At 45.8% G+C, this 20,271-nt stretch overlaps 1 protein-coding gene across 1 annotated transcript in view; it reads left to right on the plus strand.

Moving 5' to 3' along the window:
* MYO15B (myosin XVB) overlaps nt 1-20,271 on the plus strand; it is an 83,038-nt gene that overhangs the window by 59,670 nt on the left and 3,097 nt on the right. Inside the window, exons 47-62 of the mRNA XM_081896670.1 lie at nt 327-340; nt 907-1,078; nt 1,214-1,325; nt 2,099-2,271; nt 3,034-3,146; nt 7,295-7,358; nt 8,045-8,117; nt 8,413-8,489; nt 9,548-9,624; nt 11,778-11,905; nt 12,849-12,943; nt 13,987-14,064; nt 15,879-15,975; nt 16,492-16,640; nt 17,662-17,786; nt 19,273-19,406. Coding sequence (XP_081752796.1) covers nt 327-340; nt 907-1,078; nt 1,214-1,325; nt 2,099-2,271; nt 3,034-3,146; nt 7,295-7,358; nt 8,045-8,117; nt 8,413-8,489; nt 9,548-9,624; nt 11,778-11,905; nt 12,849-12,943; nt 13,987-14,064; nt 15,879-15,975; nt 16,492-16,640; nt 17,662-17,786; nt 19,273-19,406 — 1,681 coding nt within the window. The remainder of the gene's footprint in view (nt 1-326; nt 341-906; nt 1,079-1,213; nt 1,326-2,098; nt 2,272-3,033; nt 3,147-7,294; nt 7,359-8,044; nt 8,118-8,412; nt 8,490-9,547; nt 9,625-11,777; nt 11,906-12,848; nt 12,944-13,986; nt 14,065-15,878; nt 15,976-16,491; nt 16,641-17,661; nt 17,787-19,272; nt 19,407-20,271) is intronic.

A 20,271-nucleotide genomic window follows, 5' to 3' on the forward strand; every position in this document is an offset into this window, starting at 1 on the left:
GTTGGTTCTGGGTTCATGAGGCTGCTGAGAAGCTGCAACAAGTTGACCCAAACCTGATCACTTTGTGGATGAATGCATAATATAGATCTAAGAAGTTGGCAGCATGTTGGAACGTATCCAAAATTATTAAAATTTGTATACTGCCCCATACCTGTAGATCTCAGGGCGGTTCACAAAATGGCACAGCTCTGTGGGGAAATCTCTTTGGGTGAGTTTTGATGGAACACAAGTTCCCAGTAGGATTCAGAACATGCGTTGCTCTTTATGGCTATAGCAAAACATCTCTCCCCTTCCTTTGGTATGCCCACTTCCCTTTGTGCTGTTAGATTGTAAGTCTGTGGTCAGGGCCTGTCTTGCGTACATTAACTCCCGTGCAGCACCTGAGATCTTTGGTATAGTTATATCTTCTGATTCTCTCTCACAAGATCAACTGATTCCCCCTTTCCATGGCATTTATGTACCAGTCTTAACAATATTTATCCCAGGGCAGTTTACAATGCATATCAATAAAGCAAAAATAAGAATAAGATATGCAGCAAAACAATTACAATCAGTCATCAAATAATACATTTAGTATGTAAATTGAAAATAAGAAGCATGGCTTGGTTCAGTTGCTTGATTCATCTGGAGATATTAACTCTGCAAACACACTGATCGTGGCACACTGTCATCTGGTTGGATGAATGGGTTTGTGTGGGAATCATGGAGGGATGATCTAAGCAAGGGAGTGGGGCAGGATGGCCTTTCCCTCTTCTTTGCATCTTATCTCCTTGCCCATGTCTTGGCACCTTTTCTGCTTGCTATTATATGTGCACCAACCTCAGATTTCTTTCGAGAGGCATCAAGGCTAGGAAGGTCCCAGGGGCCTTAGCGAGGTGCAGCCACTGAACTTAGCCAGGAATAAAGGCCTGCTAATATACTCTGGGGTTTTTTCAGTTATTCAGATGTGCTGTCCTTAGAGCTGATGGACCGCAATACCCTTCAGTTCTCTCTGAAGGATGAGCAGCTCATCCTTCACTCTCGAAAGGCTCGGCAGATTAAGACCATGGTGGAGCTCTTCCTGCTTGAACTGAAAAAGGTGAGAGAAAGCGCCTTCGAAACACCTTTGCTCTTTGCTTAAGAAAAGTACAGGACTCACTGCCACCACCTCCAGAATAACCACAACTCTTTAATTGTGTTATTCCTTCCTCTCTCCGCTCCTCCCCACCAAAAGGACTCCAACTACGTCATAGCTTTGCGCAGCTATGTAACAGATGACAAGAGCCTCTTGAGCTTCAAGAAAGGTGACTTCATCCAACTGCTGCGCATGGAGGGACTGGAGCCAGGTGAGAGGGTCTGGCCATGAAAGACCACATTATTGTTCAAAGGTTCCTTCCACATTTCCAGGTCCTTAGCAACCTCCATGCCTGCTACAGACATAGTACTTGGTCGGTTAAAACATCCCAATACAGATTATTTGAGCAGAGAGCCCACTGTAGAAATGCACTTAACCAGCTGCTCAATCTTGCTGTTAAGGATCAATCTCCAAGGAATCCTGGCCTTCCCATTTGCAGCCAGAGTGAGCTGTGCACAGCATGGATTGGCTAATCCCTGTGATACCATCTCCATTCTGCTTCAGAGAAGTTTTTCATAAAATGATCGTAGGTTTGGTTGTTTTCAAAAGGAGGTTAGAAGCCAGCACTCACTTGAATGACTCTGCAGTGCTGTGCTTAAAAAAGCCTAAAACTTCCAAAAAAATGCAGACAGTCCCCTAATTTTTTCCCCTGAAAGCGCCAGACAGTGGAGGTGGTGGGTGGAGAAAACAAGACAACTGATGAATCCAGAGTATTAATTGTAAAAAACAGAAGAAAGGAAAAGGAAGCCAGAATTGTCCTGCTGATACAAAATTCAATTACTGGGTGCTTTTATTTTATTTTTTGTTCAGCTGTGTGCATCCATTCATAACAATATATTAAACATATGTGTGAAGTGCAGGGTTTCATAAGAAAATACAGGCTCGGAAGCAACTTAGCTAGAAGCTGGGTAGAGAAAGGGAAGCTTCATAAGCAGCCCCGTCCGCAAATGGCCAGATGTGAATTTCAGCCTCTTTTCCCCACAGGCTGGCAGTTTGGCTCCGTCAGAGGTCGCTCTGGCCTTTTCCCTTCCAGCATGGTGCAGCCAGTGGCAGCTCCCACTTACCACAGTAACCATCCAAACCGTACAAACCGCCAGGAAGCCGTCAGGAAGAGCCTAAGGAGAGAAACACAGCTGGAGAGAAACATTAGCAAGGAGGTGAGGCAGGCTGTGAGGAGGAGGAGGAGGAGGTGGCGGCAAATGATTCTACCGTTTCTCTCATGGGTGGGGGAAAATGCTCTGACAGGGAGTAGGGCCTGTGGATTTGAGAGGTCTGTGAGGAAATACAGAGCTCCAAAAGAGTTCTGCTGTGGGAGAGAAAGGTTTTTTGGGCATATATATTTTTTGCTATTGGAAGCATATGTAGACTACTGTTAATTATAATTATTTGCTTATAAAAATATTTATTTATGATTGGCTTAGTTATAAAATAGGGACGCGGGTGGTGCTGTGGGTAAAACCTCAGCGCCTAGCACTTGCCGATCGCATGGTCGGCGGTTCGAATCCCCGCGGCGGGGTGAGCTGCCGTCGTTCGGTCCCAGCTCCTGCCCACCTAACAGTTCGAAAGCACCCTTAAGTGCAAGTAGATAAATAGGTACCGCTTTATAGCGGGAAGGTAAACGGCGTTTCCGTGTGCTGCGCTGGTGCTGGCTCGCCAGAGCAGCTTCGTCACGCTGGCCACGTGACCCGGAAGTGTCTCTGGACAGCGCTGGCCCCCGGCCTCTAGAGTGAGATGAGCGCACAACCCTAGAGTCTGTTAAGACTGGCCCATACGGGCAGGGGTACTTTTACCTTTAGTTATAAAATAATTATTTATGTACTGCTATTCATTTTTTTAAAAACCAGAGCAGTTTTCCTAACAGTTATACATAAAACCTGAAGTGACGTTTATATGAAGGTTTTCTCTTCCTGCCCCATCAGAACTTGACCTCCAGCCTGGAGTCAGAAGTCAATAGCACAACAGCCAGCACTCCTCCTTGCAACTATACCATGACGGAGTTTGCCGCAACACACTTCCAGGAAGCCCAGTCCGCGTGAGTAATATGCACCAGAGGTCCTTAATTATTGTGGGTCCTTGTAGATTGGTATTTGTTATGGGATGGTTGCTCCTCATGTATGCAATTTTTTCACACATGGTTGGCATCAAAACACTAGCCAGTACTCCCAATCCCATTTAATTTTACTTTATTTTTTAAAAAGATGGGATTAAAATATTTTAAACGAATAACACTCTGCTGAACTCCCCTCTCTCTATTTCCTTTATACAAGAGGTAGGGAACCTTCTTTCCTGCGAAGGACCTTTGACCAATGGGAAAAGTCAACTGGAGGTGGCAGCCAATAGCAGGCGGAGCTAAAGGCAATGGTGGGTGGGCTCCCAGCTGAAAGTGGGTGGGATGAGGGCCAAAATTGAGTAGAATTTGCAGCAAAACTGCAAGATGCTGTAGCTTTGCTCTTTCTTTCAAACTGCCACTCCGTCTCTGAGGGCTGCCTGACATTAGACTGCAGACCACAGGCTCCTTACCCCTCCAGCTTTACGCCATATTTTTTGTCCCACCTCCACATAAGAAGTTGTATGCAAAAGGGTTCCCAAGGAGGGCATGTCCTTTGGCAAGGTCTTTGCCCCCACCCACCCCAAATTTCTTTGGGCGCAGATATTCTTCCTCTCCCCTCCTGCCAACCTTCTCTGTACCCACTTATTTTAGGTTACTAATATTTTAGAATATGTAGGCATGTGGAATGGTTTGAGTTTGCAGTATAGTAAGCACATAACTGCAAACTCAAACCATTCCACTTGTATAGTAAGCACATAACTGGGACGCGGGTGGCGCTGTGAGTTAAACCACAGAGCCTAGGACTTGCCAATCAGAAGATTGGCAGTTCGAATCCCCGCGACGGGGTGAGCTCCTGTTGCTCGGTCCCTGCTCCTGCCAACCTAGCAGTTTGAAAGCACGTCAAAGTGCAAGTAGATAAATAGGTACCGCTCTGGCAGGAAGGTAAACGGCGTTTCCGTGCGCTGTCAGAAACAGCTTAGTCATGCTGGCCACATGACCCAGAAGCTATCTGAAGACAAGCGCCAGCTCCCTCGGCCTGTAAAGCGAGATGAGCGCCGCAACCCCACAGTCGTCTGCGACAGGACCTAATGGTCATGGGTCCCTTTACCTTTAAGCACATAACTTACGCTGGGGTTACACTCCAGGGATTGCTCCTAAAGCCAAAATCATAGAATTGTAGAGGTTTTTTGCCCACAACCCTGAGATTAAGAGTCTCATGCTCCTATACCTTCGGGTGTAGGCTGGTATACATATAATAAAATAATAACGATGCTCTCTGCTGACTGAGCTCTACTAGGAGCAATTGTGTATAGTCAAAACACATTGGGTGCAATTGCCAAAGTCTTCCCTCCTAGACTTCTGCCTCCTTTAAAAAATAAAATAAAATAAAAGTTTTCTAAGCACGTAAAGCTGAATTCACACATTAAACACGCATAAGTTGTGTGCTTACTGTATTGCCCTAGGGCCTTTGAAACAAGAAATGTACTGTTTCTAGTGATAGCACACACACACACACAAGTGGAAAAAACATTGATGAGAGTAGGAGACTCACTGGAAAAAAGAAACTTCAAAGGTAAGAATACTTCTAGAACCTTCTTTTTCACGCAGATAACCTGAAGAAAGCTGAGCCTGCTCCTCTCCCTCTATATCACTACATGCTTTTTAAACCAACTTCATATCAAATTGGCAGCCGAACACTCACTTGTGTCTCTGGAGATATCCATGGAACAGCTACCCTATCAGCAATGAATATTATAACAGCCATAAATAATATCTTCTGAACACCCCTTCTGTAAGAGAGCCACTCTTACATTTGTGTTTGGGAGCTGGACTACTTGGACAAGAGTTTGGAAGATAATGACTGCATTGCCCATTTGAGAATTCATTTGCTACGCTGTCAAAATGAACACAAAGAAGCTCCCATATGATGCTTTTCAGCTGATGGTATATAACCTCTCAACTCCCGTGAATACTTCCAAACTCTAACAAACACTTTTGCAAAAAATGTGGACAAATGGGCACCTACTTACACCTTTAGTGGGAATGCTCTCCTTCAATACAATGATTTTGGAATGTCTGCCAGAACAGTTGCTCTCCAGGCCATGTGGATCCTCCAAATCGATGCTAATGAATTGTTTTGAACACAGTCATTCTGGCTGTTTGGATAAAGACTTCCATAAACAACTACATGACAACAAAATGATGACTAGTGAGGAAGTGGAACCATGTCAGCAATAGGGTCGCCATCCATCCAGATTTTCCCGGACATATCCAGAATACTGCAGTCGGCAGCAGTGTCCATGCAGAAATCGGGAAGAAAAAATCTGGGGATATCCAGACTTATGGCAGCGTATGCTGTTTTTGCCTGTTTCCCCACAAAAATAGCTTGAAAGCCCTAGTCAGCAACCTTCCCAGAAAAGTATATTGATAAGATATGGAAAATACTGGCTACATGCTAAATTATCCATCTATTACTTCAGGTAGCAAGGAATCTCACTCAAAAGAAAAGTGCTATGACCCCATGGTTTCGTTTACGTTTCCTTTGCTGAGTCCTTACTAGGCCGTGAGCACATTCACTATAAATGCTAATGTGTATATTTAATTTGATGCATTCCTTAGAATTTAGCATTCCACATCTTACTAGAATTCTCAACAAAATCCCAGGAATTGTGCAAATTCCTTACTATTCAGTTTCTATTTCTTCGCTCCATTTTGTTTACTGAAATCCCTCTTGATGTGCTGTAATGATGTGCTGCTTTTTTTTGTGAGTTCAGTAAGCCTAAATAAAATACGGTTTAAATTGTTTTTCTTGGAATATAATCAAATTTTACAGATAGCATTTGATTTGCCTTTTGTATATTTCCACACACATGTCAATAAAATCATGTTTTAAAATTCTTCTAACTTTTCTAACTTGCCTTCATTTGTGTTACTATGATGAGGTGGTACCAAGATCTAAAGGAGTTGTGCTAAGATAGCATTACATTTTCTGATGACAAAATTTCCCTGGGTGGGACCTGTCTGACATTTTCTTTCATACCACTTCAAAGGAAAGTATCGGCATCATGGGATATTAAGAGGGGAGAAGTTCATCCACATGACTTGACATGTACCTCAAGTGTTGGGCAGACCAAGAGGAAAGGATTTAGAGTTACTTTGGAATTCCCCACTTCCAGGACTGACATTGATTAATTGATATGCATCTAAGTTATGCAACATCTACCCTCTTCCTAGAAAGGGCTCTCTTTTCTCTTCATGCCATCCATTTATTATTGTAGACTGGGGAACTGTGAAGTTTCCACCACAACAAACAAAGAACCTTCAACTCACTCTTGTTGTTTTTTATCGTTGTTTCCCAGACCGCTGGTAGTCCATGGACTGCAGCTTATGAAACACTGCTGGAAACAGATAAAGCTGCTTTATACCATTTCAGGCTCTGTCCTTCTAACAAAAGACTGTCAATGCCTGGAGCAGGGAACCTCAGGCCTTGTGAGGGGGCAAGTTACTGGCCCTCCAGGACCAATTCTCAAGGCTCTCCCTGGGCCATACGCCTCTGCTTCACATCCCAAGTGTCTTTGCCTGGCTGAAATGTGTGGTTGAAAAATTGGATGAAGGATTCAGAGGGCTGTGTGTGTGTGTGTGTGTGTGTGTGTGTAGAACCTAGCCTGCTGTAAAATCGTAAAATCTCCATTCATTGCTCCACCCACTTTTGCCTTCGGCCTCATCCACTAATGGCATGTGATGTTTAGGGAAGCTTTTAATGTTTAATAGGTTATTGTATTTTAGTGTTCTCTTGGAAACCGCCCAGAGTGGCTGGGGAAACCCAGCCAGATGGGCGGGGTATAAATAATGAATTATTATTATTATGTGGCCCTTGGAAAGTTGCCCAAAAGGGAATGTGGCCCTCAGGCTGAAAAGGGTTCCCCACTTCTATATTCACCTGTTCCAGACCTTCAGGGTCACCTGATACCAAATAAATGGTAGGAGATGCCAGGGATAGGACCTGCAACCCGCATGTGCTTTGCCACTCAGCTAGACTGCAAAGCAGCTGGAGAGTAGGGCATATGTCAGACCAGATTCTTGAATGTTTTTTTCTCCTGGGTAATACCCTAATCTTCTGTCTCTGCTAGGCTGGGATGGAAGGGGATGAGTGCTGAACAGAAGGACCCAGCTCTCATGGTTCAGCATACTAAGGTAAATCAGAGGGAGAGGGGAATCATCTCTGGGTAGTTCCTTTATCACTTGGAATGTGGATAGTTGAAAGATGCCTGACAGATGGGCAGCTTGCCTTTTGGAAGTCAGTGCTGAAGTATCTGATGGTGCTTGTTAGATGGGTCACCGCAGAGGGCCTTCTCAGTAGTGGCACTGGCCCTGGGGAATGCCCTCCCATCAGAGATCAAGGAAATAAACAACTACAGTGGTACCTCAGGTTACAGATGCTTCAGGTTACAGACTCCGCTAACCCAGAAATAGTACCTCAGGTTAAGAACTTTGCTTCAGGATGAGAACACAAATCGCATGGTGGCAGCACGGCAGCAGCGGGAGGCCCCGTTAGCTAAAGTGGTGTCTCAGGTTAAGAACAGTTTCAGGTTGAGAACGGACCTCCGGAACGAATTAGGTTTTTAACCCAAGGTACCACTGTATCTGACTTTCAGAAGACATCTGAAGGCAGCCCTGTTTAGGGAAGTTTTTTGTATTTGATGTTTTATCGTGTTTTTAATATTCTGTTGGGAGCCACCCAGAGTGGCTGGGATCGAAATAATAAATTATTATTAAGAGTGTGCACACTTCTACTAGACCCACTTGAACTTTGCGCTGAGGGTGTCAGCTGCCTTCTTGGGCTTTGCCTCTTCTTGACTGCTTGTATTCTGACCTCACAGGAACCAATCAAAGAATCACTCCTGTTCTACTCTGATGGCAAGATGAATGACCTGGCTACGAAAAATTTTCTGAGTAGGTGGTTTTTCCTTGTGCTAGGCAATGGGGGAGGTGGCAGTGGCTGTGTTTCCAGAGTTCTGGGATAGGTCTCATTTATGCAGTTCTGGCACCAGGGGAATGGCCTGAGAGCATTTCTGCTTCTCCCCCAATGAGAGAAACCATTATCCAGACATTTGACTTTCCCCTTGGTTTGTCAATATTGGCAGAAACGGAGGCTACAATTTTCTTATTTCACTATTCCCAGTGCCTTTGTTTTCCTTTTCCAGTTCTGAAGTAGGAGCAGAGATTAATGCTAGCTCCTGTTTTGCAGCTCTGATGAGATTCATGGGAGACCAGCCAGGCCCCAAGAGCAAAGATGAGGTTGATTATGTCTATGAAATCCTCCAGGTTTGTGGCTCTTTTTATGATGGGCTTGCGCGGGTGATGGCGAAAAGAAAGGGCTAATGTTTGGGGAAGGGAAGATCACAATGTCTCCTAAGTGCTCAACTCCTATAAGGATGGGAAGTAAATAATCTATCGATAATGAGATTTTTATCCTGCCTTTCTGCTTCAAACAGGGAGACCCCTACATCATTAATTAAAAAAAACAACCCTCAGAGATAAAGCAATTTAAAATACACAATATGGGAAGCCGAAACAGAACAGCATCAGGGAGCAAAGTAAAAAGTAAATAAAATAAGCTAATCAGGAAAGTGCCATTGCATTCAAGTCCTGCTTGTGGGCTTCACATAGGCATTTGGTTGAGCACTGAGAGAACAGGATGCTGGAATAGATGGGCCATTGGCCTGATCCAGCAAGCGATTTTTAATTCTTATGTCTGGCCAAAAAGGCCAGTTTTAGAAGGCGATTGGGCTGGATCCGGCCCCCGGGCCTTAGTTTGCCTTCCCATGTTCTAGATGCACGAATGTACTTATTGAGCCAAATTATTTTCGAATATCCTGGTTTAGGGGGTGATATCTTAAGTACGACCCAATCAAATCTTTGGACTCCAAACCACTGCAAAATTATTCTGACCATCATCATCTTAGACCAGTCAAGCTAGAGGCATCTCCTGGGACAGTGAGTTCCACATCCTTTGCACTGCATCAGAGAAGGCCCTTTTGTCCTGTGTTCCTACCAACCACAACTTCATGGGACCCACAGAACAGCCTCCTTCACTGACCTCAGTGGATGGGCGGGATTGCCTGGGAGGATTAATAATAATATTATTGGTAACATTACCAACCCACTGATGGCAGCCTTGGGGGAAGAGGTGCCAAGTAGGGATCAGTTTGAGAAAGACAGGCCCTCATTAACCATCACCCCCCTCTGTTGACCCCTGCATTGCCCAATCCCATGCAAGATGATAAGTCAGGAAGCAGTACGGAGGTCTTTCTATTCTATGTAAATTAAGGAGGTTCCAAAATGTATCTGTTTTTCCTCTTATGCTTCCCTGCCTTGCACAGCTGTGCAAAGAGAAGGAGAATCTGTGTGACGAGGTTTACTGCCAGGTCATCAAGCAGATCACGCGGAACCCCAGTCAGTAAGTACCTCTGCATGTGTGTCTGTGGGTGGTGGGAGCTCTGAAATTGAAGGAATAGGGGAACATGGATGGGGATAATTGGGATGTCAGTGTGAAGTGTTAAGTAAGGGAACCTCTTGTTAGAATAGAGGAGATGTAGGTGTTAATTTGAGTGAAAATTTCATCATTAGAAAATCAAGATCTTTTGGTGTGTGTGTGTGGGAGCGAATCCTAATGATGCAATTTTTTACATTGATTTAACTGGCTGTTGGCTCCAATCTGTTTATTTTTTTGCCAAATTGGAATGGTGGAAGAAAAGCAGAGATCTGAGTAATGGATTACTGATGAGCTGCAGCGCTGAGGCTCTGGGCATGAACTGGGTGTTGGATTTTAAAGGAGTTGTTTATGTATATTGGAATCCTCACCATGCCTTTCTTCAAAGAACCTCAATTTGGGGTCCTTGGGCGTCCCCCCCACTTTATCCTTACAACAGCCATGTATAGTTAGTCAGTATGAGATATAGGGACTGGCCCAGGGTCTAAGCACCATAGCCTAGCTACTACAGCACACTAGCTTCAAACAGTAACAATAATGAAAATGTTCTAAACCAGAAGTGCAGGGAGTCCTTTCCAAATATTATCTGGTTTCTATACCTGTAGCAATACACTTGCAGAACTCCAGGTCTCATCAGCATGAGGTTGGTTTAATCCGGCCCCTGCAGCAGTTTATTTCCTGGGGTAAAATCCAAAAAAAGCTCAACAACTCTTTGGTTGGCCCTCACGGCCCTTCACTTCATCAAATGTGGCCCTCTTTGAAAAAAGTTTGGACATCACTGGCCTAAGTCAACATGACCAGCAACATCTGAAGAGCCCCCTTTTCATGGAAAAGTGTTGGCTTTCTCTGTAACCCTCTTTGGGCTTTTATTGAAAACAAGATCACAAATACTGAGGATTCTACAAATTCAGCACTAGCCTTCCAGGTTCCCAGACATTGCGGCCGCCCATTCAGCTGCACTACAGAAATTTCAGTGTTACGTAGCTCTCATTTATGGCCTGTTATAAAACAGGACTGATCCCATTCATGTGAAGGGAGGAGTCAATGAGAGAGCAGTCTAGCCTCAGATATCAAGTTGGGACTATGGTATATCCTCCTGTCCCTCTGCTGTCTTCCTCGCTGTCAATCATGGACTGTATTTTCATCTTCTGAGGACTGTAGCTGTGGGCTTGAATAAAGGGAATTGTAATGTTGAAGTCAGGGCTTAAACATATTTATTTATTAAACTGCAAACTGCCCATCTGTAGACCTCAGGGTGGTTCACAAGTAAAAAACACAACATACACACTCAAAACAAAACAATAACCTCCCCATGTGTTGATACAGTGGATTTTGTGCCTTCCATCTGCCTGCCACACTGTTGTGAGGCTGTAATTGCCCCTTAGGATCTTTGTACTGAATCATAGCCTTTGAAAGTCAAGGACCTTAAAGTGAATTCTGTGCTGTAAACACCTGCGACTTTTTTGGAGCAGCTGCAGGGCTCATCTACTTCAGGCTCTTTGCTCTTCCTCAGGGAAGATGTGTTTCTTATGAACTGAGCAGGTACAGGGAGTACCTTAAAGGTAAAGGGACCCCTGACCATTAGGTCCAGTCGTGATTAGGTCCGACTCTGGGGTTGCAGCACTCATCTTGCTTTATTGGCCGAGGGAGCCGGCGTACAGCTTCCAGGTCATGTGGCCAGCATGACTAAGCCGCTTCTGGCGAACCAGAGCAGTGCACGGAAACGCCGTTTACCTTCCCGCCAGAGCGGTACCTATTTATCTACTTGCACTTTGACGTGCTTTTGAACTGCTAGGTTGGCAGGAGCAGGGACCGAGCAACGGGAGCTCACCCCGTCACAGGGATGCGAACCGCTGACCTTCTGATCGGCAAGTTCTAGGTTCTGTGGTTTAACCCACAGTGCCACCCACGTCCCTGGAGTACCTTAGACACACATAACCCCCCCTCACTCCTTGGAGCTTCTCATTTCCCCATCTTTCCCTTCCAACTTTTCTCTTTTCTCTCCCCCTCAGTCTTCCTTTCTTCCTGGATCCCTTTCAGCCAACCAGTTGTTTTTTGTCTAACCCTGCTCTGTGCTCTGCCCAAGGGAACTATCGCCCATGTTTTTCTCTGTCCTGCAGAGAGAGCTGTCTCCGTGGCTGGAGGCTCCTGGGCCTCTTGACTGGATACTTCCTCCCTTCCAGCATTTTGATGCCATATGCCACCAAGTATTTGCAGCAGGCCAGCTCTGACCCCAGTTCCAGCACAGGTATCGTCTGCCTCCCACCTTTTTGGCCATATTTGCTGGCTTCATTCAGCACCAAGGATGGTGGTCCTGGGAGGGATTTTGCTGACTTGAACTGAGGTCACACCACATCACCTGCAGGATTCCATAATTCCATACACATGGCTGTTGTTTACACAATGTCTCCTCAAGTTATGATAGCCAGGAACTCCAAACTCTGCTTCAGTAAATTATATGAGCAGTAGGCCCTAGCCTTTGAGGCTCAGCTGGTAGGGATATGAACACAAGAATAGTCTGTTGGATCAGGACAATGGACCGTCTAGTCTCATAGTGGCCAACCAGATGCCTGTGGAAACCAGGGAGCCGAATATGAGCACAAGAACTCTCTCCTCTCCCGTGGTTTCCAGCAACTGGTATTCGGAAGTATTATTAAATCCAACTGGAGGCATAGCATAGCTGCCATGATAGCCCTCTCCTCCATGAATGTGTCTAATCCTCTTTTAAAGCCATCATCCTCAGGGTACTACCTTCCCAATTGAAAATTGGGCGGGTAAGGGCTAGAGTAGGAGGCCGTAACAACCATAATGGACTTGGAGCTGACCATCTCAAGAGGTATGGAAAGCATCCATTGGCCTTCTTTGGTCTGTGATAAGTTAATGAGGTTGGCTGTGGAAGAAGTAACTCAAAGCTTCATTGAATTTAGCTGAGGGGTTTGGTGGGATCTTCCCAGTGCTGGGCACAGTATCACTGACTGCCTCACTCCCGTGTGGTTCTTTGGACTTCCCTTCATTGTCACAAGGCAAGAGATATCCCGAAGGGTTGTTGGGGCTCCAGTTTTCACACCAAATCAGGGGCTAAATTCAGAATCCCAACTGAGCAGAGTTCTCTAGCTTGTAGTACTTGTAAAACAACACTCGTAAGACTCATGAGGTGACAAGCTCAGCCCATTGCCCTTTCTCAATCACAGAAATAGCCAGGATTTGCCAGAGCAACCTGAGGAAAATGGTCATGTACGGAGGCCGTCGACACTTGCCGTTCCGTGTGGAGACTGAAGCGCTTCTGGTAACTGAGTGAAATATGGTTGCAGGAGGTCGGGTGTTGAAGGGGGTATGCTACCATTTGAGTTGCTAAGGCAAGTCCCTGAGACAGCAAATATTTGGGGCTAGGAGGTATGTGCCAGTACAGGAATTGTGGAGTGGACTTTCCTTGATGCAGGGCTGTGCCTGGACATTTTGCTGCCTGGGGCAATGGACAAAATAGTACATACAGGCACACATTACACTTAAAAGGCAGACGGGGCTGAAGAGTTGAATCTTACTTCCATACTGGCAATGGAACAGCATCCCCCACTACATATGAGGGAAGCAGGACAGTTTAAGGACAGGCTGTGTTGCACTTACAGCATGGTGCCCCTTGCTGTGTGAGGCAGTCGCCTCACTCTGGTTAATGAGAGGGCCGGCCCTTGCTTTTTGTGCTGCATGAACGGGAACTCTGTGGGTATATATGGGAAGGAGACAATATTCAGCAAGTGAGGAATCGATTGTATACTGGTTGAGATTGTTCATGAGGGGTTACTAGCGTCTGACTGGGAGGTTGTGAGCCTACATGTGTGTTTATAAAGGGGAACTGAGTTTCCTTTGTGGGTGGGATTTGTGAGGAGAGGTGTTAGCGATAGCAATGGATGTTCTGAGGAACAGACAGAATTTCTTGGGATGATGGATGTGGCTGAATCAGGATTTGAGAGAGATAAGAGCTGCAAATAGGAAATGCCAAGGGAATCTTCCCCATCCAGCTATGCTGCTCTCCCAGAAATCACAATGCCTTTGATCCATGATGCTGAAAACCCAGAGCATGCTTAAGTAATGCAAATATCTTCATTCATTCAAGCTATGTTCTTAAAGATATGAAAACCCCAAAGGTCACAATCAGGTCAGGTTTTTAAGCCCTATTCATTTCACTGTGAGAGGCAAGCAGATGCTGGAATCTGTAATGGAAACCAGTGGGGCTTCAAAGTGATTACATTTGCCTGGATCCTGCTGTTGGGGAAGGGGACAAAGATGTCTGTACTGGATTTTCTCAAACCCTGAGTCTTTTCCCGTTGGTAGAAGGGACGTGGCTCACGTCATATATCGGTCAACCTACCTGGAGGTCTGAGATACAACACGAAAATCAAGACATTCACGGTGAGTACCTCTTTGACGTGTTCATTAGAGTGTTATGCGGTGGGGGGCTGGCCATGTCCATTTTTGGGTGGATGAGACTGACTTTTGATATATGTATTTTGATTTTCATCTCCTCTTACCGAGATGACTCAGAGTAGGTGACCCCATCTTTTAAAATGCTATTTAGACACAGAGATCGAGAGCCAGTTCTGCACCTTCTGCCATTGAAACATCCTCTTTCTATTGCAGGGGCCTGTGGTCAGTCTCATCACCCATCTGAGCCAGGGCTCTTACACTTGTGCTGTTATTTTCTCTTATTTCCAGGGGTGGGGTGGGGGCATAGTTCAGTGTTAGAGCAGCTGCATTGCGCACAGAAAGTCCCAGTCTCCAGATACATTCCCTGTCACCTCCACTTAAAAAAGATTAAGGTAAAGGGACCCCCGACCATTAGCTCCAGTCGTGGCTGACTCTGGGGTTGCGGCGCTCATCTCGCTTTATTGGCCGAGGGAGCCGACGTGCAGCTTCCGGGTCATGTGGCCAGCCGGAGGGGTACCTATTTGTCTACTTGCACTTTGACATGCTTTTGAACTGCTAGGTTGGCAGGAGCTTGGACCGAGCAACGGGAGCTCACCCCGTCACCGGGATTTGAACCGTTGACCTAGGCTGTGCTTTAACCCGCAGCACCACCCGCGTCCCTTTAAAAAAGATTAGGTAGCTGGAAATGTGGATGACCTCTGCCTGGAGAGCCACTGCCAGTCATGGAGGATACATACAGGGCTAGTTGGAGAAGTAATCTGTCTTGGTAAAAGGCAGCTTCCTGTGTTCTTCGTCTCATGAACTCAGTGACTTCCAAGGGAATCATAAGGGCTTGCGTCTGTACACTGTAATTTAGCCATTTCCCTTCCCAGGGAAATGGAGTTGTGGGCTGGACACGAGCCCGCCCCGTGCGCAGGGGTGTGGCTAGCCCCTCATAGGGAGTCCCCTCCGTGTCACGCCCCCAGGCCAACCAATTCGGGCAGCCGGGGGGGGGCATGGCGTGCTTTAGGAGTTGGTTGCAGGTGTGAGCGTATTGGCAGTGAGCCGTTTGGCTCGGGTGGCGGTTAGGCATTGGTGTATTGGATTGGAGGGGAGGGAAGGTAGAGGCCATCAGCTACGCCTCCTATTTCAAGGGTATTCCATTAAAGGAATTGGGGGGGGGGGACATGATCCTGTCCGAAGCCCAGGTGGAGGCTATGGCTATGGCACGACCTGTATCGGTAACCCCGGGGGAGCTTGAGTTGGTTTGCATCAGCAGGGCTCTCCCTACCGGTGGTTAACCCTTCAGAGACTTCCTTCAGGTGGTTAGGAGTCAGGTATAGTCGGTTCAGTGCCAATGCCTAAGCCAAAACCACTCGCATTCTGTAACCAATAAAGTTGTGGCCTTTTTAGCTTCAGGTTACAGACTCCGCTAACCCAGAAATATTACCTCAGGTTAAGAACTTTGCTTCAGATGAGAACAGAAATTGTGCTCCGGCAGCACAGCAGCAGCAGCAGCAGCAGCAAGCGGCCCCATTAGCTAAAGTGGTGCTTCAGGTTAAGAACTGTTTCAGGTTAAGAACGGACCTCCGGAATGAATTAAGTACTTAAGCCGAGGTACCATTATGCTGTACTATAAAATCTCACTAGCCCTCCTCCCCCCCACCACTAAATGAGAGGGGCTGGAACTTATGCCAGCACATGTCTTTCCCTTGTGTTTAGAAGCCCTTCCTGGTGCTTCCAAATGGCTAGGATGCTACTTTTAGACAGCCAGTAGCAGGGTAAGGGCTAAAAGTATTCCTTTCCCATTTTGGTTGTAGGTTGCTGCAGACGTCATGAAAGAAATCGCTGAGCAGATGGGGGTCACTGAGCCAGAAGAGATTCAGGAGTTTGCCATTCTGGCCAACAAAGATAACGGTAAAGTGCCCCCATAGCAGTGGTGAATGGTCAGCTGCAGGATACTTCCTTATATGATGAAATGTCCTAAAGATGACTGCCCAACAGCAGGAGCAGGGTAGATGAGTAAATGGCAACCGAATCAAGACAAGATGGGGATATTTCCGTGGGTAGTTTGTTGACTAGCATGACCTGGGTGGACTCGCATCCCTCCTAAGACCAGCAAGTGCCCACCAGCCCAGGAATGCCAGTATGCAGAGAGGCAGTGTGAATCACTTCTCAGACTGCATACCTGGTCCAAGGTAAGGGGTGGCCTACTGAGGCTGTACTGATGGAGGGCTTCCAAAATCCTTCATATGATGGCACCACTAAATGAGAGTGAATTTAGATCTTTCATTTTCATCTTAAAAACAACAACACCAAAACCTTCAAGGTTCTAATGGGGACAGATAGAGACATAGGTGCTCTCTTTGCTTTACTTAGAAGTGGGGATGATGATCAGGTGAGCAGGGTTGTGTCTCTTGTTTTGCCATGCAGGAAAGTTTGTACGTCCCTTGCGCCAGACTGAGTACATCCATGATTATTTGCTTGAGGGAAGTTCGGTAGAGCTGGAGTTCTGCAGGATCACCTGGAGGACACCTTTGCACTTTGAGAATGACATGTATATTAACCTTCACTTCAACCAGGTAAGCTTAAGGAGAGGCTCCTTTCTTCTTCTGTGTGTTTTAAATTACAGTTGTAAATCTTTTAGTGGTAATGTTATCTTTTTTTTGTAAACCGCTTTGAGTTTTTTCTGCAATCTGTAAAATTTATGTAAAATTCTGTAAATTTTATAAACAAAAACATAGTTACAGGATTTCAATGGCAAACAAAGCCGCATGTCTGCCCAAAATTTTTTGAAGGCACAAGCACTGCTGAAATCAGCACTGCAGATGACCGTTCCAATGCCATTATGAGCAGAAATCACAATGAATGCACAATAAAAAGGATGTCTGAAGGAACCCTTTGCAAAAGGCTGGGGATTCCTCCGAAGATGCCACACACATTGCCTGTGAGCGTATGGTGACATCTTGTTCCCATTAGGCTAAATTTGTTGTGACCTAGCTTGATGTTTGGGACACTTTCAGGGCATCAGCTGCCAGAATTTGCCGAATATCTAGAGATATGTAGCCATTAATAGGACTGTGTTGTTCAACCAGCAAAATGCTTCCCTGCTGGTTCCTGCTCAAGGGATTGTAGGCAAAGAGTGAAGTACAATGCAATGCTCTCTTAGTTAGGAGCATCCTACTCTCGTGTAGGAACCTGGTAGAGACACATGCCTGACTGGCATGCTCTCTCTCTCCTGGTCGGTCATTCGAGAGCTTCAAAAGCTTTCTTTTGCCTGAACATCACAGTGACTGATACCAAAAGGCATTAGCACGCTTAGGGATCCGCAGTGTATTCGCAGTTTGTGTATCAGACCTCAGTAGCACAGCATTTTGGCTAATCTACGTTTATTTACATATAATACACTTGGAGCATTCTGACTTGGCTCCATGAGAACAAAGGACAATAGTCCCACTTCACAGAACACAGTAACACAAACATCCTGTCTCCGTCACTTCCCACACTGTGGAATGAAAACATACACCATCATGTGATAGACAACAATCCCATGACTGCAGACACAGGGAATGAATCTCCAACACTCTTGTGGGTTGTTCCTAGGTGCTGCAGAATTATATGAAAGGGAAGCTGCTGCTGCTGCCACACACCAGGGAGCTAGAGAAGCTGGTGTGTGCCTTGTCTCTGCTCCAGCACTGGGCCAAGGGAGCTGGATCAGTCCCTTCCATGTAAGTCTCCTGTTTGTAGCCTTGGGTGGTTTGTGTAGGCCAGAGCCTGATGCTTGGCAGAGACATTTCCCTACGTGTGTCAAGAAGACTCAGGGAGGGTGAAGATGTATTCACAAAGTCCAACCATCCTTAATATAGGCAAGACGAGGGCCCTGGCCTGATCCTCATTATTCACATCCCCCTCCCCCCAGCAGTTCTTCTTGTCTTCCTCAGAGCATGTGCATACTATCACGCTCCTAGTCCACACGCTCAGAAGAGCTACTTGACTCCTCCCTGCCATTTTGGGGGTTTAGCCAATGTTGTTTAGAGACAGAGCAGGTAAAATGTCTCTCATGCTTGTTTGCTAATGGTAACTGTTCCAAGAAAGTGGTAACAGGGCCAGTCTGCCCATTAGCCTCAGGCGGCTGGCTGGGGACAGCTAGAACCCAGATGCCTGAGGAATGTGCTGTTTGCCACCTCCTGGGCTTGTAGCTCGTGGCCATTGTCTGGGAAGAGTGGATCCACTCTTGCCACCTGCTCCTCTCTAGCCTCCTTTCCCCCCACCCTTCCAGTTGCCTCAAGCGGCGGAGGCAGGAAGGACAGTGGTGGCGGAGGGACACCATTCTCTGTTTTGCCTTAAGTGGCGAAATATCTTGGGCCGGCCCTGGTGATAAGGGGACTAGGTTCTGTCACTCACTGTAGGTTGTGGATGATTCTGTACTCTTACCCATTTTTACATGCTAAATTTCAGCCCCATTATGGTTTACTTCAGGGGTGGTGAACAAGTGGCCTTCCAGATATTGAAGCACCAGATCCCATCGGTCCCAGTCAGTATGGCCAGAGCTGAGGGGTGATAGGAATTTTAGACTAGCAATATCTGGATGGCTGCAGGTTCACCATTCTTGATTTACATGATCCATATACCTTGGGGGTGAGAGAAATGATGCAAGAGGTCCCGCTTACTAGTTTATTTCCTCACATCCTCTAATTAATCTACTGAACGTTAAATGAAGGCACCGTTCACACAATCTGAGTACAGAGGTACATTGGTTCTCGAACGTAATCCGTTCCAGAAGTCAGTTCGACTCTCGAAACAGTTTAAAAACCAAGGCGCAGCTTCCAATTGGCTGCAGGAACTTCCTGCACTCAAGCGGAAGCCGCATTGGATGTTCAGCTTCCAGAAAACGTTTGAAAACTGGAACACTTCCGGGTTTTTGCTGTTCGGGAGCTGATTTCTTCAACAACTAAGCTGTTCGAGAACCAAGGTAAGCATATTACCTTGGCAGGAGGTTGGACTTGATGGCCCTTGTGGTCTCTTCCAACTCTATGATTCTATGATTCTATTTCTTACTTGAGCCCTGTGGCAGCAGAGTTCTTTCTACTAAACCCAGCCTGAGGAGAAGAGGAAATAGTAGGTATTCTTGAATTGTTGTTCAAATATTTCTTTCCGTGGAGCACAACTATGCACAACTAAAGGTATACCTTTATTTTCTGATCACCTAAATAGAGAGGAACTAGTAAGTTACATCCCTGATGACGTTGCACGCCTCATCAACCCAGTGATTGTTCAAAATTCTGTCACCTATCAGCTGAAAACCACGAACCAACTTGAGCGACAGGAGGCAAAAATCAGTTTCATTGGTAAGTTCCAGTGGGCAATACGGTTGGAGCTGGTATGATCTTATTCTGTAATCCCAAACTTTCTGCCAGTTTCCTGTTGCCACATGGTATTCCCCCCAAACATCAAGGCATGGAATCCAGGAGCATACTGACATGTTTATTTTGCATTCTCCAAAGAACTCAAGGCAATTTACATGGGGTTATCTTATTTCATTCTTCAGCCTAATTGTTATGAAGTACGTTACTGATTCCCATGTTACCCAGTGCTTGACTTTCAGTGAGATCTTCCCTGAGTCTGGCTTTTTTCTTTTATGTACATGTAGATTACTTGAGGGAAAATGCACACATATTGCAAAACGTGCTTTCTCTTAAGGGCAAGCATCTACAAATTACAGCGGTAAAATGGATTGAGGCATTTATTTATAGTATGTCTTAGTGCCTGTGACTTTTCCTTTTCCTTTGGTACAGCAAGATCACCTCTAGGTTCCTATAGGAGGATGGTCACAGCTTGTTCTTAGTTCTCCTTTATTACTGTTCAAGTAATTCTAAGAATATTTTTGTAAATCTGTGGATTATCACTCTTCTGGTCCCATCAATAGCCTTTTTTGAAACGCACAATCATTCTGATCAGGAAGGGTAGGCAAAATGTGAATGCAAAATGTTCACGTTTTTATGTAGCGGGACTCTTGGTGTCAGCAAAACCCAACACGAAAAGCGTCTCTTATCTACAAAGAATGCCCAATCCTTCAAAACCATGATCACCATCTGCAGGATCCTTCCAGCTGAATGTAGAAATGGGGTCCCCACTGTCGACACTTTGCAAACAGCCTTTTTTGCTGCCTCAGCTGCACTATAACTTCCAAATGCTGAAAATAGGTGGCATCCA

This window comes from Podarcis melisellensis, assembly GCF_964234715.1.
Source record: "Podarcis melisellensis genome assembly, chromosome: 2".
NCBI lineage: Eukaryota > Metazoa > Chordata > Lepidosauria > Squamata > Lacertidae > Podarcis > Podarcis melisellensis.